We start from the raw sequence: 19813 nt of genomic DNA, 5'->3' as shown, positions 1-19813 counted from the left end.
ACCTAGGTGCATTCAGTATCACTTTACTAGGGACTTACAAGTAAATCAAATGTGCCAATTGGGTGTAAGCCAATTTTACCATGTTTAAAGGAGAGAACACAAGCACTTTAGCACTGGTTATTATTATTATTATTATTATTGCATTTATTGAGCGCACAGCTACCCGGAGGTTTCCCGGTGCTTGCCTTGGGAACCCATCCTGGCTTTTCCCTGTGAGATAGCCCCTACAGGGCATCCCCAAGGTGAAAGCCAGGCATCCCGCCGCAGGGGGGCCGTTGTGGAGATTAAGCAAGCTTAATGCCCAGAGTTGCAGAGTGAGAACCCATGATTAGAGCAGGCACCGAAGAGAGAATTATCGAGTCCGTGGACATTTGAGCTCAAGACCCTGCCGCGTCGGGAATTGAACCCTGGTCCCGGGTCTGACCTCAGCTTCTGGGTCTGCCTGCTCTACACCGTGAGCCACACTTCTCCACTACACCGTGAGCCACACTTCTCCACTTGTAAAGGGTAAAGGGTGCAGGATCCTAAAGCCAACAAAAGTTAATTTAGCAAAACAGGAGGGGTGAAGGTAAAATGTTTGGGGTGACCCTGCAGATAGGGCCAAGTCAAACAAAGCTGTTTTAAGGAGTTTCCACGAAATGACCAAATGCATAGTGTCCCCATCTTTCTGAGTCCCCCACATAGAGTGATAACTGTGTGTATAGAGCAAGATATGTTTTTAATTTGTCAGCTTGACATTCCCAGGCTGCTCAGTCATAACCTTCATACTCTTATGCAGTTAGTAGCAACTAAACTAACAAATAATCTTTTTGTCTCTCTTTTCTTACTTCATATCACCTTTTCTATTTAACCCATCTCTTACTCTGTTTGTCTCTATATCTCCATGTATATACACCCTTTTCCTCAGTTTCATTTTTCTGAATTCACATCTTACAACCTTACCTTTCTCTTTGCCTCTGTCTGTCTACCCCTACATCTCTAACCCTCTAACCCCAATCTGTACTTCCTCTCTCTATCTCATACATTTCACTGTTACTCAGTTCTATTTTCCATTTGACCTCTCTTTAGCTCTCCTACTTCTCTTTCAACTCTTTCGAACTCACATCTCTCTTTACCTTGCCTCTCTATCTCTCTCTGTCACTCTGTAATTGTCACCTCTCTATCTGTCTGCCTCAGCTGCCTTTCTTTTTTTTTTTTTAAATATATTTTTATTGCAGAATTATAAACCACAGGATACAATTAATCAGCCAGTTCACTCGTGATATCCCCCCGTCCAATAAGAAATCCAAATCTTACACAGCCATTCAGCCCGCATCCCGGAGGCCGGGCGGCATATTACTTCATACAATAGGAAAACATCACGGTGCACGTCCCATAGGGACCATGGTTGAAATGTCGTTTTGCGTATCTGCTTTTACCCCCCCACCCACAACATCATTCCCGTCAGCCATCCCAGTGATAATCAGTGGTACCGCCCTTGTCGGGACCCGCCCTAGGCACTATGGGTTTGACACTCCTGGCCGCTCTCCCCAGCCATTCCACACTCCACACAGTGCCCACCATCCTAGTAGATCCAAGGTGCCCTAACGGGCTACCATCTAATGGCTTCCGGCCCACCCCAAACTCCCATTAACCAGACCCCCCAAAGCCCCCCCCTCCCCTGGCAACTGCTAAGGTGTATGCCTCGTCCTGTCGAATTGGATGGATCCACTACAGTGCGTGGTACCACACTTTTGTGTTCGCCCCGCGGTGTCCACCGGCTCAGTTCTCACCATCCACATCCTCTACCAAAGAATCACGCAAAGCTTGTACCACTAACTCCCATGCACGTGCCGCATCAATGCCTTCTCATTCCCCATCTTGACAGCCTGCTTCATCCGGAGCACACTCTCGCAGTCAGACCACCGCAGCAATTCATTCTTCCATCTACGCAGTGAGGGTCCCCCCCTGGACTTCCAATGCCACGATATTTCCCTCTGCGCCAATATCAGGCCCAGGTCAATGAATTTGCTTGTCACCTTGGTGTGTTTAGTATGCGGGAACCAGAGCAGCAGGCATGCCGCCATATCGAATTCCACTTCCCTGTCAGTCACTTCGTTCAGGAGTTCCCCCACCTCCGCCCAATAGGCCCCCAGGTGTGAGCACCCCCAAAACAAATGGTCCATGTCCGCTCCCAGAGACGAACACCGTGGGCATCGGGCATCCGGCACCTGAAAGTACCGCTGTAATTTCTCAGGAGTTAAATAAGCCCTATGAAGCACATAGAAATGTACTTGCTGAAAGCGCGCATTTCTCGTGCCCTTCCACGTGCGCCGCAGGATGTGGCCCCATGCCGTATCCGGTATGAGCCGGCCCCCGCTCTCCTCCCATTTAGCCTTGAGCCCTTGGAGTGGTTCCAGTCCCTCATTCAGCATCCTAGTATGGAGGCACGTCACAGCCTTAAACGTACCTGCCGCCATCACCACATATTGGCACGCCATAGTCGTTGTTGGTTCCATGAGCCCCCCCTTTCCAGTGCTTCTGTATGGCAGCCACCACTGCCGCGTGTAGGAGGAAACCCCCATCGGGCAGCCCGAACTGGTCCCGGAGCGCTTCGAATGGCGCCAAAGCCCCGTCTATGTATAAGTCGCCTACTACCTGCAGTCCCGCCTCTTCCCAATCCAACAACGGGGACCAATCTCCCCCGTGCGGCAAAGCCGTCAGCATTCCGATCGGGATCTCCGGTGCATAAGGCCGCGATGCCTTCGCTCTCCGAAGGCTCCTCTGCCAGCACAGCCGGAGGGTCCGCTCCTCCATGGTGAGGGCCCGCAACTCGAGCTTCTGTTGCATGATGATGTAGGACAGCACGTGGCGTTGTATCCCCCGATCCCGGTCCTCCTCTGGACCCCGGAACACCCTAGCTACGTTCTGTGTAAGGACCTGCAACTGCGCCGCAAGATAATACAGCTCGAAGTCGGGCACAGCCATGCCCCCTTCTAGCTTGGGGCGAAGTAGCGTGCTCAGGGCCACTCTACGGCGGCCATGCCCCCATAGAAAGCCAATAATCATTGACCGTAGGTCTCTAAAGACCCCCTGGGGAATCCAGACAGGCAGCGTTCGGAAATAATAGAGGAAGCGGGGGAGCGCCACCATTTTCAAAAGTGCAATCCTACCCAGAACCGTCAGCGGGAGGGTCGACCAGAAAGACAAGCTGCCCCTCAGTGCCCGGGCACAGCGACCAATGTTGCCCTCCAATAAGTCCGCAGTCGCGTGGTAGATGCGAACACCCAGATAGGTGAAGCAAGAGGGCTCCCACACCACGTCCAAATCGCTGCCAGGGACTGGCGATCCCGCTCGCAGCGGGAATACACAAGTCTTCGTCCAATTGACCTTAAGGCCCGACAGCCGGCCGAACTCAGACAACAGATCCATCGCTCCGACCAATGCCCCCGAGGTGTCAGCTAGGTACAGGAGCAAGTCATCCGCATATAGCGATATATAATGCCACTGCCCGCCGCTGGCTATCCCCGCGTACCTGTCACCTGACCTCGCATGGACCGCCAAGGGTTCCATCGCCAGAGCAAACAATAGGGGGGAGAGAGAACATCCCTGTCGTGTGCCCCTGCCCACCGGGTACGCCGCAGACACCAGGCCGCCCAAACGCACTCTCGCCGTTGCCGAGGTATATAAGACCCTCGTCCACCTGCGGAACCCCTCGCCCATGCCAAACCTCTCTAACACTCCATCCAGGAAAGACCATTCCAAACTATCAAAGGCCTTCTCGATGTCCACGGACAGGACCGCCGGAGCACCCTCCCCGTCCAAGATGGCGTCCATTATTCCCACCAGGCGGCGGATATTCAGCGCCGTGCTCCTCGTGGGTATAAACCCGGCCTGGTCCCTGTGTACCAGGCCCGTCATATGTGGGGCCAGCCTGGTGGCTAGGATTCGGCTCAGAATCTTATAATCTACCGTCAGCATGGATAGCGGGCGATAAAACCTCACATCCGCGGCATCCCGGCCAGGTTTTAGGAGCAGTACAATCAAGGCCTCCCGCTTGGACCCAGGCAATGCCCCAGCCTCGAAAGCTTCCGTATACACCACCAGCAGCCTGGGAGCCAAGCTGTCCACATACTGTTGATAAAATTCAATCGGCAGTCCGTCCACCCCGGGCGTCTTGTTGCGGGCCATATGTTTGATGGCCACCCGTATTTCTGTGAGCGTGATCGGGCTACCTAGCTCCTTCGCGTCCTCCTCGTCCAGGACCGGGAGCTGCCTCTCCCCCAGGTATTCCGCAATGTCCTGAACCCCCACTCCCAGCTGACTCTGGTATAATTCCTCATAATACCCCCTGAAACATTCCAATACCGCTGCCTGGGAGTACACCATGTCACCCTGCGCATTATTAATGCTGAGGATCGGGCAGCCCCTAAGTTCCGGGTTAGCTAGTCTGGCCAAGAGGGTACCCACCTTGTCCCTTTCTGCATGTGCCCTGATGATATACTGCCTGTAGTCATAACACCTTAAACGTTCCGTCTCGGTGGCAACCACTTCCTTCGCTTCCAATAACTGGGCCTGTAAATCTGGCCTAGCCGGCCTGCGGCGCTCCAGGTCCCTCAAAGTTTCTTCCGCTTTCATGAGGTCGTTCAACACAGTCGTGCGAGCATTCGAGAACCTACCCAAACACACCCCTCTCACCACCACTTTCATTGCATCCCATTCAGTGGACCTACTCGTGGCCGTGCCCTCATTCACTCCGAAATAGCCATCAATGCCTTGCCGAACCGCGTCACTGAACACAGAATCCTCAAGCGTCTCCGGCCGAAGCCGCCATGTCGGTATCACTGAGCGCTCTCTCTGCCACTGAATGTGTACCAATAGGGGGTTATGATCGGAGATAGTCCTAGCCAGGTACTCCGCATGGGAAAATAATGGGGCCAGGGATCCACCGCAGAGCACCGAATCAATCCTGACATGCAGATCATGGAGAGCAGAATAAAAGGAATAATCCCTGGCTCCCCTGTGCCGCTCCCTCCAGACATCCAGCAACCCCCATCTATCCTGCCAGTCCTTCCTGTGCGCGGCCAGCCTGCGCACCGGGGAGTCCACCAGGGGGGGATGGGACCTATCCAGAGCCACATCCGTGATCGAATTGAAGTCCCCCCCTACCACTATCGGGCCCGCCAGGAAAGAGGCCAAGGACCCCGAGAGGCTATCAAAGTATCGAGCTTGATCAGTGTTCGGTGCATATACACAGCAGAAAACCACATCCCGTCCATACAACCTCCCCTCCACCGCCGCAAACCGGCCATCCGGATCCACTACTTGATTCAGCACTTGAAAGGGTATCCCCGCCCTCACCCAGATCAACACCCCCCTGGCATACGCTGAGTAAATGGTGCCAAACACCTGGCCCCGCCATCTTTTCTGCAAGGCAGCGCACTCTTTTTTAGTGAGATGAGTCTCCTGGAGCATAGCAATCTGAACCCCCCTGCACACTAAATATGCATGGACTTTGTGACGTTTCACCATAGTTCGTAGCCCCCGGACATTCCACGTCAGGCATTTCAAATTAGGTAATGTCCCCATTCCAGCTTCGTACAGTCCGATTCAAGTAATGAAGGTTCATAGCCCCCCCAATGCAGTTGCCCCCCCCCCGAACATACCCGAAACAGAAAAACTTCCCAAACCCCACTCCCCAGGACAGAGCACACGAACCCAATGGCCGCCTCAGCTGCCTTTCTACCTCATAATTCTCTACCTCCCCTCTCTTCAACCTAATTTCTATCTCTACTACACATCTTTCTCATTACCTCTTATCTCGCTACGCCACCCGCCCTCTCTCTGGTATTACCCAACCTCTTAATTTATCTCACCATTTGTTCACTATCTCACTTCTGTCTCTCTTCCCTCTCTGTTTCTGAAAAGCATAATGTGTAATTAAATATATGTTTGGCAATAGAAGGGTTTGAATTAGGTGACAATGCTTAAAAAATATTCAAAGTTCTTCCTTATAGGTGGCCTCAGAATACGTTTTGCCTAGGGCCTCAAACATCCTTAAGATGCCACTGTGTGCATCCAACCATGTAGGACCAAATTTCGATTTGAATATAATTGCAAAAAGGGATTTTCCTTAACATATTAATAAATGTTGCCAAGCATTCAGTATTGGAACAACTGCAGCAATCCTGGGGCCAATAATGTTATGCTGAATAGATGTGGATCATTAAGTGCAGTGCAGTGCTATGAAGAAGATTAGTTTTTACTGTCAGAATATAATTAATACATTTGAAATTATTTCTAATTTCTTAATTACTATTAATAATATGTAGTTGTGAAGTATAATGTGTGTATTTTTGGAATTATAACCTTCAAGTGAATTTCATACTGTATATTTAGGACTCCAAGATTACCGAGTGCAGCAGGAGTCTCCTTTGTAAGATCATTACTATTAATAAACATACATTTCTTATTTTCACTCCATATAAAGGAATGTACCACCTATTAAGATAGTACACCACCATTTATTAAATAAAGAAATATCATAACACAACATGAATCAATGCAATGCACTGCCTTTTGTATTATAGGAATGCTTGTCTACTGAAAACTTGCCCCAAACTCAGAGCCAGGCTGTGTCTGAGTTATTGGTTAGATGCAGTTGTCACTTGAAACAACAGACGACAATTTGAAGCTTTCAGTTACCCTCAGTGATTCTCCATTCTCATAACGATTTAAACTCTGAATGAGGGGGACAGGCGCAAACAGAAGAAAGAACAAAGGCAGTGAGGGAGATGCAGATAGATAGTTCCAGAATGGTAACTTTGATGGCATTGACAAACATTCCTGGGTGCACTCTTTGAAATGATTGCAACCATGGATTTCACAAAAGCAAAATGAACAGATAATGGACATTATGCTGAACAAATCAACCTTCACCCCAAGTCACAGATCTAGGTTTCATCTATAATTTATTTGCTCACAACACCACCCCAGTTTGTACCCAGCCATATGCAAATCAGTTTTGCCCCTCCGCCCCATGGGAACAGTCCAGCCCGAACTGACAGGGCAGGTCCCCCCTGGACTGAAAACAAGCATCCTCGGACCAGTTTCGACATATCACCCCACATCGTATAGGCAAGCTTAAATCCATTGTCACAGTGAGCACGGGACCCACGTCTGGGTATACCCTCCCCACTTAGGGCAACAAACTGAAAAAGAACAGTTGATAGACGGAAGGCTGAACAAATCAAACATTCAACACCAGTCACAGATCTAGGTTTAATCCATTGTTTTTTGCTCACAACGCCACCCCAGTTTTCATCCAGCCATATGCAAATCAGTCTTGACACTGCTCACCATGGGAATGGTCCAGTCCGAACTGCCAGTCCAGCTCCTCCCTGGACTGTAAACAAGCATCCTGTGACCGGTTTCAGGGTATCACCCCTCATCAGCCAGGCTAGCTTGATTCCACTGGCACAATGAGCATGGAACCCACATCTGGGCAAACCCTTCCCACTTACGGTGACAAAAGCAAAAAGAAAAGAATATGGATGGAACATACTGGTATTAATTTGTACTGTCCTCATTGTCACCATTACATATACTTTTGTAAAACAAGTGTACCCGATCAATGAGCTCACTGTTACCTACTTTCTGCAGAAAGAGAGAGTACATCTGTCATATCCAGCGTCAGGGGAAATTGACCCTACTGGCCTGCAACCAGGATCCAAGCAATTCTCATGGTCTTCGCGAAAGCCATTGACCCATGTGGGCACAAGTAGACTGAAACATGTTGATCAAATGTTTGTATAGATGTGAGGGTCAACTAATCCTGCCCTATACACATTTGCTCCTTTTTTTATAACCTTACCCTTGCCATGGTTTTAATAAATACATTTTTCTCTTGGACATAAGGTCATTTTTGATCACTATTTTTTGTGTCTAACAGATTCCCTTCTGGTGGATTGAAGACCTAATGATGAAGCTATCGGTTACTAGTTCGCCAGTGGGGATACCATGCCACTGACCAAAAGTAGCTGTTGAGGGTCTAAAAAAAATGCACAATAATATTCAAGAGAAACTCCATATGTGATTCTTGGTTTCCCCATTCTTATTGATATTTGAAGCTACACTTTGGGAAGCAGAGTGGAAAACTATTATTTCTTTCTACTCGATTCCCTCTTGATATTTCACTCATCAGATAATAGCTTGAGTTTAGGAAGGAATTATTTCTCTTCTCCTAACCAGATACATATCTTTGGCCCTCACCAGATACGCTCATTTGCACGGGATGGTATCTCAGTCAAACAAGAGTTATCTATACTTTCAACCGTGGTGTATACACTGTTAGACCATGTACCTTACATAGGTCAGACTTACATTGCCAGATGAGACTATCTCATGACACCCATCCTGGTGCGGTGATGCTCTGTGATTCACAAGACAATTAGAGAGCCTCTGATGCTCATCTGGTGTGCTAGTGATCCTCACATAAAGTGGCAAGCATTTGAAGATGATAAGCTGTTTTTGCTGCACGCTCTGGTGTAGAGGGTGATACATAACAGCGTAGTGCTTGCTGACGTAGTACAAAATATCACTTTGCCTCAACAAAGCAAATAATGTGTAACATGATCCCATATATTTTACTAGTTGTGATTATTAATTTAAGACATACCCCCTATCTACCGAGTGTGTATTTCTTTATAAAGTCTATGATTTATTTTTAGCTCGGTTTACATTTCATAAACTGGTTGATGCATTTACCTGCTTCAAGGCGTTCCTATATAATTTATGTTGCCGATTGCTCTAGTATTTGATATGTGACTTCATCAAATTAGCGAAACAGTAATTTCCAGAACTTTAAAGATTGATCTAGCCCTCTTCACTCACCTGTAAAATGTAACCATCTCCAATGAGTCCTCAAATATTATTACTAGTTTATTGTGTCCCCATGAATTTTAAATGAATTTTAAATGAAGGAATTCCAATGAAAACCTAAGACCTGAGTTAGATTTTGGTGCACAGATGGATAATCCCGTCTGCCATGTGACAAGTACCATTGGAACAAATGCACTTGTAACACAGTGGACAGGATATCCTACATGTTTATGAGGGAGTAACCCATCAGCTAAATTCAAAATCAGGCCTTTGACTGTTAGTTTTTTTTCATTCTTAGTTGTTCACATTTCATTGTGGCACAGTACAAATTTTAGCAGATTGTTAAATCAAACCCCAGACCTAAAGCCAGAATCAGGTACAAAAGGAAGGCTGAATTCCCTTAATTGCCATATATCTTTTTTGTGCATTTTTCAAAGTTAGGGGGGCATCTTATAAATAAGGCCAGAGTTAATCGATGACACTAGTTACAGCACAATTTTGCACCCACTGTTACGAGTAACATAGGTTACATTGCTGACAGTACTATTTTGGTGTGACATATATATGTCACCCTTCAAGTGCAAAAACAATATTTGCACTGAGTGATCAATGCAAAACCAACAGTTATTGGTATTAATTTAGTGCTTAGTACCCTTGATGAGGTACTGAAGTGCTTTTCAAACACGTACCATGCTACTTCTTGCGATCCCAGTGCCAGTGATTTAGTCAAGCATTATGGTTACAATTAATCCTTATGTTTGTATTAAATGTCAAACATATTATAGCAATTTTTCTCACGCAAATTTTATGACAATGTTGTGCCAGGTCAGTATTTAGGTGGTATATTCATGTAGTAAAATTGTCAAGCATAGATGTGTTAGTTATCATACTATTTGTGATCTAGTTAGAAAATCATCGGTGCACAGTTTTTCATGCCATATTTGTGAGAATAAATAGAAATACATAGAAACAGTAATTCTAAGGAATATACTTGAAACCAAATGAGGAGATACCCTTTGGAGGCTGTGTGAAACTAAGAAGGAGTAGTATACAGAATCTACCAGGATCAACAGAGGAGCAACGGACAACCACCCCATTGGAGGCACTATCAAGCAGTTAATACTTAAATAGTTAGATTTAGTTGCATTTATAGTGTTAGCCTCACCAAGATAAATGGAAGAACTGAATATGCAGAGTCAAATGGGGCGAGACATGAGGTATCCTCAGCTTCTGGGTTGCCATAGTCTTCTTATCCATACTCATACCCACTTTTTTCTGGATTTCTTCTTTTACCTAGAGAGCTGCCTGATCTTTAGTGACCTTCTGCCATCTAGGGATGTAAATTGAGAGGAGTAGCATTAGATAACTTCCTCCAATCCTCCTATCCTAAGCCTCTTTATTGGCCTTTAAAACAGCTCTATCTCCTGCCCAGGTTACCTTCAGCCTCCATGAAGCCTTAGATTCTTCTTCACATGCTCATGCTTTCTGGTATTTGGCTCCATGTCTCATCCAGCATACCTCGGCTCTGGAGCCGTACTTGGTTGTGATATGGTAGTAGGCACGGCTGTCATGAGGGATCCGGCAGTCAGGTTTTGCCTCCTAGTTCTTGGTACAGCCCAGCGTCCTCGAGGACAGCTGCTTTAGTTGAAATGGTTGGAAGGTGGCATGCTTCTAGACATCAGAAGTACAGGCGGTGAAGAAAGAGGTAGCATGAGGCATGGGCATCTCCGCTCTCAATTGCTGTCACAGCTCGTAAAGATTTAAGCTTTTACCCAAAATGTGAATAACAGACAGTCCCAAAGCTACAGGAAAGTCAAATGTTGGCCCCTGAGTAGGAAAGCAAGGTTCAGTCAGACTCATGTGAGAGATTTTCAGTATAATTCCACTAACATAGAAGTGATGCCTGACTTATGGCCGAAAAGGCCAAGAGGTTACAAACCATCAAAAACCTGAAGGCCGCAGCAAAATCAACTGGTTTGCCTGACGAAACGCAACCAAGGATTTCTAATATATTTGACCCAGTGTCAAAGGAAGCCTTGAATGAAGACAATAAAATCGACAACAGTAATAACTTTAATAATGGGAAGGTACATGCAATGATGCCGGATAAATTAAGAATAAAAAATCCAAAGAGACGAATTAATTGCAAATGGAGAAAGCACAGTTACTGGCTTAGATTTTGCTAACCAAGAACTGGATCATACTTCCTCCATTAGACAAATCAATGTCATTGGCAAAAAGCTACAAACAGAGAATGAAGAAGCCTCAAAGGAATCTAATTCCGATATTTATGAAACTGGACTGTCCATCTCTAGCGAGCTGGTAGAGACTAGCGCAATCAGTGAGGACGAAAAATCGCCTATTGCCATTCTGGAAGTGTCCGATCAGACAGGCACAAAGGACAATAATGAATCCGGTCGAGATTCGATACCAAAAAAAAAAGTGGAAAAAAAGAAATTAAAACATAGAAGACTCCATAATCCTACCCTGACCAAATAAAGAAAAAATCTAAACATTCACGGAAAAGCTCAACCCCTAAATCTACAGGAGATACAGAACTTAAACAGTCGAACAATGGGGGGGGAAAGGGGCACAAAAAGAACTCATCGTGATACTGGTAATCCGGGACTTCCTGTAGAACCCTCGTTGGGCGAGGTCCTGAAAAACCATTAAGGATTTTCATTCAGATGTGAAAATTGATAGCCAAAGGAATCACAAGGCTATTCAACAACTTCAAGGCGCTATCCAAAAAGTCGGTAACACCTGTTCCGAGATAGTGGATAGAATGACTTCGGTTGAAAGCCGCACTGAAAATCTTGAAGCAGACGTCATTAAACTCCAAAGCAGAGACAAGGCCCAGGCTGGTATCATTAAAGACCTAATGAAGATCTTGAGAACCGGGGCAGAAGAAATAACCTCTGCATCCTGGGAATCCCAGAAGGTGCAGAGGACAGTGATCCAAAGGGATACATTATCAACCTCCTAAAAACTGCCCTGCCTGAACTTCAAACATGGGAACTGGAACGTGAAGTTCAACGTGCTCATCGCTTTCCTCTTACACTCCCCAAACATTCTCAGAAAAGAAACCAGTACCGGAGAGCTGTTTTGGTCTGCTTCGGAAACTTTCTCTTAAGCAAAGCGATCTATGACCTGGCCCGACCAACGAGTAAAAGAGAATATCAAGGACACAAGTTTTTTGTTCGACCGGATTTTGCCCACGCAACGGTGGAACACCGCTGGAGGAGTGGCAACTCTTTGCCCCGTTTGAACAAATTGGAGCAACTGTCTATCTTCTTAATCCAGCACGGTTAAGAGTAATTTATAAAGGAATATCTAAGAACTTTATAAGCGAGATCCAAAGAGGAGGCTTACCTACAGGAACTTTCTGAATCAAGAAAATCGGGGGGAAAATCTGGAGGGGAGAAAAAAATAAGATCAAATAATAACTGATACTCAATGAGGAAATCTACAAAAAAATAAAATTATATATAAATAGGCTACTAGAAACAGTATACAATAAGGAAGAGTCTAGCAGCGGGATATGTGAGACCACTGTGGGAACACGTGTTCCTCTAGCTGTGTATTCATAACAATATAACCAGATTATTGGAAACTACAGTTGAAAATAATTCTAAATGCTAGCCATCTGATATATTATGTGTTTACAGTTTATCTTTTTTCCTAAATTCAGGCGACCTAGTGAGCGGTGATGCTCAGATCACTCGGACGCCCACACCTGGGGGCCTTATGTCCCAGGAAGCCTCAAGAAATGGTGGGGGGGTGGGCTTTCAGTGTCTGGGGGAGGGTGGATATACAGGCAGGACATTAGGGTAAAAGACTTAGTTCGATTTTTTAATATAGTGGGTCCAGAAGACAAGACAGATCCAACAGGTACTAATGGCTAAATTGAAAATTCTATCCATCAATATATGTGGGTTGAATGATACAAACAAAAGACAGAGAATTGCTATAGGTTTAAAATCAATTGGTGCAGACATAGTCTGTTTGCAAGAAACCCATGTCGAGGGGTCCCAGACACACTTACTAAAAACACTAGGATATAGGGTTATTACTGCTAAAATTCAGCCCAATAAAACCAAAGGGGTAGCTATCCTGACACGGGGCAGTGGAATACAGTTTGTAAGATCCATAGCAGATAAATCTGGCCGATGGGCCATTGCTGAATGCAATCATGAAAAGGGGAAAAAACTTACGGTTTGTTCTGTATATGGCTGTGTCACTGATAATCCAGAACTACTGAACTTTTTATCTAACGAATTAGTGCATTGGCCCGTCCCGCTGATTGTTTGTGGTGACATCAATTTAAATCTCCCGTCGAAGTGGTCCTCCGTGCAAAACTTCAGCTATCATGGGAGGAAACCTAAAACATTTAATGCTCTTAGTGATCTCTGTAGCACTCACGCGATCTCCGACTGTCCAATCCTGGGTATACCTTTTTTCACACCCCCATCTTAAATTTGCCAGACTGGATTATTTTTTGTGTCAGCTGTCATATTATCTCACTGTTCGATAGCTCGACTACCAAGGGCTTTTTCTGACCATAATCCATTAATTATTACCATAGAAATGGGGGAGCAACCAAGTGTCCGTAGTAATTGGACATTTGAAAGGGCTTTACTGACCAACGTTAAATATTGCTATATGATGGAAATTTGGATCCCAGATTTTCTAAATAATAACATAGAGAGTGCCACCCTAGAGGTGGTCTGGGATACATTCAAGGCCGGAGTAAGGGGAGAAACCCTTAAATTTTCGATCAAACATAATCAAGAAGCTAAACAAGAACTAATTAAATTACAAAATAATCTTATTAGTAAAGAGGAAGCTTTGATGATTGCTGTCCAGAACGATGCCGATATAGAAGGAGCAGTAAGAAACGTGGCAATTGCAAAAAATGTAATAACAGAAATACTTACTACTAAAGCTATGATAAAAGCTACCCTGAACAGAGAGAAAGTCTATGAGCTCAACGAGCAGGTAGGACATCAATTGGCCGTCCGTACAAGACAACAGATTAGCAACAACACAATTACTAAAATTAGAGATCCCATAAAAGGCATCACCAGCAAACCCAAATAGATTAGGAACGCATTCCATAATTATTACGAGGATTTATACACTGAGACAGGGAAGAATCAATATAAAATAAATGCATATTTGGATCTTGGCACAGGGATTCAATTACCTAAAACCGACCATGAAAAACTTGAGGAAACACCACATTGGATTGAAATCCTATTGTCTATTAATAGCCTATCAACCGACAAAGCTACGGGCTTAGATGGAATTCCAACGGAATTTTACGCTAAATTTCATAAACAATTAAAAGAAATCCTAACTAAATATAGTAATCCAGGTATTTCAGGGTGGCCATGCACCTGAATCATGGAATCAGGCCAAAATCATTGTTTTTCCCAAAAAGAATAAAGATCCCACAGAATTAGGGGCTTATCGCCCCATTACCTTGATAAATAACGACGCAAAAATCTATTCTAAACTACTTGCTACCTGACTTGCCCCGGTAATCAATCTCCGTCAGGCAGCATGGATTTGTTCCTGGTAGATCCACCACAGATCACATCCAGAGGGTGATCACACTCTTTGACATGGCGGACGTAACAGGAGACCCTATTGCACTAATTCTTTTAGATGCCGAAAAAGCTTTTGATAGGGTCTCCTGGAAATATCTATGGAACGCTATGTCAAGGAGTGGGATAGGGGATGTGTTTATCAATGCGGTTCGCATGATGTACGTTAACCCAAAAACCGTGGTCTCGATAAATGATGAAAACTCTGCTTCAATTAAAGTAACAAGAGGAACAAGGCAGGGGTGTCCCTGCTCCCCGTTGCTATTCGCCATTTTTATTGATCCGTTCATCCACAGACTGGAAAAAAATACATCTATAATTTCCATAAAGACTCTTAATGGTGAAACTAAGTCCTTAGCATATGCTGATGACATCGCTATTGTCACAGCCGCCCCGAATAAATCTGTGGAGGAAATGGAAAAAGAAGCAAATAAATTTGGTGAAATCTCGGGTTATAAACTTAACCAAACTAAAACTCAAATTATAATCAATAGCAAATGTAATTTTGTGGATGACAGAGTAACGGACAAGGCAATGTATTTTGGCGTCAATTTTACTGCTAATTTAAATAACTTGGTAAAACTTAATATGGATCCCCTAATCAAACAAACCGAAAAAGGCTTAAAAAAATTACATAATTTACGTCTTACAATCATAGGAAGATGTAATGTAATTAAAATGTTATATCTTCCTAAATTTTTATATTTTTTTCCGTACTATCTGCTTGAATTTTGAACCATTATTATTTAAGGAAATTGATAGAATTTTCTCTCACTTTATATGGAGCTATGGGAAAACCCATAGAGCTAATAAATGTATTACTTTACCAATAGATAGAGGAGGCCTCGCAATCCCTAACCTAAAAACTTACTGGTTGGCGACGATTCTTAAATACAGTAGCCTGTTACTAAATTATGAGGATACTATAGAAAGATCTGTTCCAACCCCTCAGGAACTTATTCTAGGTAATCTAGCGGGCGCACATCTGTGGCGATTGACCTATGACTGCCATTTTAAGAAAGTGCGGTTTAAAACTTTAAAAGGTATTTATGCTGCCTGGAACCAGGTTCGCAAACATTTAGGGTTAGGTCGGTTTTCGTACTATATGACTTTTATATGTAATCAAAACCTCCCAGAGATTTTCTCGGATTTGTGTATGACACAGTGGATCAGACTTGGTATAGTCCAAGTCGGTTGTCTTTATGAGCCAACCGGCTTCATGTCATTTGAATCTTTAAAAAATAAATATGGCTTAGAACATAGGGATTTTTAAAAATACCTACAGGTGAGGGACTATATCATGAAAAAGGTGGGGGGAAGTGTGGCTTTGCAGAAAAATGAGTTAATAGAATCTGTGGTATAGTATAGTAATGTTAAAATCGGGGTAATATATAATAATATAACCACTGGTTTTCCAGATGATATGGATAAAAATATACTTAAATGGCAGAACAAACTTGGGATATCAAGTTTAGCTATCCAGAATTCATTTCAAATGTCTCAATCGCTACTAATGTCCTCGAAGCTACATGCCCAATTTTATAAAACTTTTTTCTCTTTATATCATACCCCTTATCAATTAGCCAAATGGAGTACTGGCAAAGGGACCTTCTGCCCCAGATGTATGATGCCAGAAGTAGACTTAATACATATGCTCGCTACATGTGGGGCATATGCACTATTAGACACAAGATATCTACCTTTCTCTCTGAAATACTGGAGACACAAATAGAAATTACAACAGCAGAAATAATTCTGGGGCTAAACAATTTTAATCATCCGGATAACATAAAGGGATTTCTATTTGTCTCTATGGCAGTCTTTCGAATTTGTCTAGCCTCTGTGTGGCTAGACAATGTTCCACTATCCTTTCAACAATTGCGGGCTCGACTACTCTCGACCTATAGCCTGGAGAAAGAAATATATAGCAGAAAAGGTTTAAAAAAAAAAAAAAGAAGGGTCTAGAAATCTGGCACCCACTAATGCATTGGATTGATGGTCTAGGATAGACTGCTTTATTTACTTCTCTATTGTAATTATTAACTGTCTTGTTTTTCTGGATCTAATTATTTGCTATGTTTAGTTTATTTGTTGTCAGTCGATATGGACATTCATATCGTTTAATAAAGCCTGTATCGGGGAGTGGGTGGAGGGAGGGGGTGGGGGTTGTTTCAAAAAACAAAAAATATGGAAATTTACTGCAATTTCTGCAATAAAGAATTGTTTAAAAAAAAGAAGTGGTGCCTGACAAATCCCTTACGTTGTAAAAATGCTTGAGGACATTTCAGGCTCTCCTTTCCCTAAATCAAGGAGTGAGGTGGAAAGAGATTTGGGGTGGACTACTTTGCATTAGGATCTGATAAAGATAACACTACATAAAGACAGATTCTTCATACTGAAAACAGACACAGCTGCTGGAAAACATCATTGGTTTCTAGTATTCATGCCTCTCTGCCAGTAATCATGCCTCTCTGCCTTCACTGCCCCAGAAGAATAAATATGTTTTTCTATTGTACCAGTAGTTGTTTAAAAACATAATTTCAGCTGTGCCAGTGATGTAACAAACTAGCATGTCTTATTAATTTGTTTAACTTTTCAAATAAACCCAACCAAGAACTAGCTGTGCGGTATCATGGTTTTTGGCCTGCGCTGCATCAGTGTTAAGTTGCCAACGTCTGGTCTTTACGCCAATCCCAAAAGCAACCTGAGTCCTTGGGGAAGCAATGAATGTGGGAAAGGTTTGTCCATTGAGAGTTTTAATACAAGAGCAAATTCTCTTCCATTTAAAGGCAACAACTGCTGTTGAAATTAGAATGTTTCCAGTAGGTCTCCTGGCTGACAGATATATCAGGCACTGTATAATGAATGGAACAAACAGATGTTGAGCTTGATCGAATCCAATTTTTATTTTAATAATATGTAACAAGATCAGCTATCACTCTTCCTTACCCAGTACGCAGTACAAACACATTAGAATCAATTTTTTCTAGATTTTATACTGTGTGATTTGTTGATAAAGCCAAGCTTAACGTGTTTATCCTATCACACAGTTAAAGACATATAAACACGATACCCTGCATTTATGATACCTGTCTTATGCTTAGTGGAATTCAATGAGCTATTACTTGAGACTGGGGATTCAAGTAAGACAAGGCCCCAACGCGTGCCAAGATACACGCGTGATCAACTTCATTCATTTTCTTGCTCCTATGTTCCTGTTACAAGTGTTGATTATTCAATGTACAGTTTGTACATCTGATAATACTTTGCATGATATTATAAAAATTTAGTACATGTTTCACATTACAAGGAGATAGACAATTGTGATTTTCTGGTGGCGGACTGTTTTGGATAAAGAACCCACTGCCTCCAAATGGTATGGCCTGGTGGCCCAGCGGACACTTCTCCTTTGCTTGGTGAAGTTAGTTAACAACCTTTTTTTAACTTATAAATGGGTCAATTAATTCATTGAACAGCATATAACTTTAGCTGGTCTAAGGTTTGATGTGATCACCAGGGCCTAGCCTATTTTCATATAACTGTCTCCTTCTCAGCCGCTGTCGGTATTGGGAGTACCTGCCGGGCGGTGATGTGGGGAGGGGGGCGGGGCAGGGTGGGAGGTAGTAATCTATGGATTTCGGAGGTTTACAGGTAAGTAAACATATAAATGAATAAAACGAATTTCGTTGTGCGCACTGCATCCCTAAATGCGATACTGTGAGTGCAACAAAATTTGTTTTATTTATTTATGTTTACTTACCTGTAAACCTCCGTAATCCATCGATTACTACCCCCCACCCTGCCCCTCCCCACGTCAACGCCCGGCAGGTACTCCCACTACTGACCGCGGCTGCTCCTTCTTACTCCTTACTTTGTTTATATTAACCTATAGTCTATCTTTTGATTTCTTTTTTGACTTTCGCTAATGTAAATGTATATTTTCGCCAAATAGCCTTTAAACCTCTTGTGACAAGCACAGGAAATTACTTATTTACATCCAACAAGAACAAATAAATGCTCTTCCTTGCAGTTTCTACAGTAGGCAAGTCAGAAATCAAAGAAATTAAGGAAATCAATTCACAGAGTTGGGGTAGAGTCCATATACCTATGTTACTGTAAGTAAATCACAAAAAGCACTGATTTTCCACATAAGTACATGCAGGTCATCTGTGCACCTGACCATTATAATTACCAAGAAGCATGTTTTTCAGTACATATGTCCTTCTGGCTGATCCCACTTATGAGGTTGGCGGTCCGAAAGGCTCATTCTAAGGATGGTGTGCAAAACTCGCTAGTGGTATGATGTCTGCATTGACATAGGGATTTTTAACACTCATGCATATGCTTGCTCAAGCAGTAAAGCTTAATGCTAATTTTGAGCATGTCCATTATATTTTTCCAGAAACAGCAATGCACACACCTGCACCTCCTTCTGGTATACTAATATCTGTGTCCTAAGGATCATAGGACATTGAGTGCTATTTATACAAGGATAACATGTACAAGGTGGCTACTGAAGAAATAATTTTACAGTGAATATATATTTAAATCAAAGGATTGGTCTCAATGAATCCAATCTACACAAATTAATTTATAAGGAGAGAAACGTTTTTGAAATATATACTAAGATGCACTCTGTGCCAAGTATATATAATACATAAAGAAATATATTATAACACAATTTGTTTTGTAATACGTAATCAGACAGTGATAAATGTTTTTTCAATACATGTAAGACCAAGCAAATAGAATACATTACAAAAGCCACATCAATTGTTAAGTCCATCAGTCCATGAAGGGGCCTTATCAAATGTGGGTCATGAGCTGATGCGGGATAGTCATTGACATTTCGTCTCTAGGGGTAATAATCTGCAAAACCATCCTCAAGAACCTGTGCCTATATACAATCAAGATGAACCCAAAACACAGCAGATGTTACCAAATCCTATCTAATTTTAGCAGGTCTGAATCCTAATCCAAAGGAATTTGGGTGGATAAGTCTTCAAGGGTAGTGGGAGCAGGGAGCAAACACCCAACACTAGAACGTTCGATATTATCAAGTACACTTTATGCCTTTGAGTTTCATGTGTTATTGCAAAAATACAGTTGTTTATCACAGTGGTAATTTCTTTTTTTAGAGTGACAAATGATGCCAGGGAAACTGAAATGGACGAGAATCTAGAACAGGTCGGTGGTATCATTAGGAATCTTCGTCACATGGCTGTTGATATGGGCAACGAGATTGACACACAAAATCGCCAAATTGACAGGGTCATGGAGAAGGTAAGGATTGCAAATGATGTTGAAAATACAATATGTTTTTACTTTTATTATCAATTATGCAC

The 19813-nt window shown here is 43.3% G+C and overlaps 1 protein-coding gene across 2 annotated transcripts in view; it reads left to right on the top strand.

Moving 5' to 3' along the window:
• Positions 1-19813, top strand: part of LOC147709107 (synaptosomal-associated protein 25) — a 282645-nt gene that overhangs the window by 221176 nt on the left and 41656 nt on the right. For both annotated transcript variants that reach the window (XM_086927713.1, XM_086927714.1), the window contains exon 7: positions 19607-19751. In XM_086927713.1, the coding sequence (XP_086783839.1) occupies positions 19607-19751 (145 nt within the window). The remainder of the gene's footprint in view (positions 1-19606; positions 19752-19813) is intronic.

Source organism: Lissotriton vulgaris, chromosome 6 (assembly GCF_964263255.1).
Source record: "Lissotriton vulgaris chromosome 6, aLisVul1.2, whole genome shotgun sequence".
Lineage (NCBI taxonomy): Eukaryota > Metazoa > Chordata > Amphibia > Caudata > Salamandridae > Lissotriton > Lissotriton vulgaris.
The sequence above is the reverse complement of the archived record's forward strand: the minus strand, read 5'-3'. Positions and strand labels throughout refer to the sequence as shown.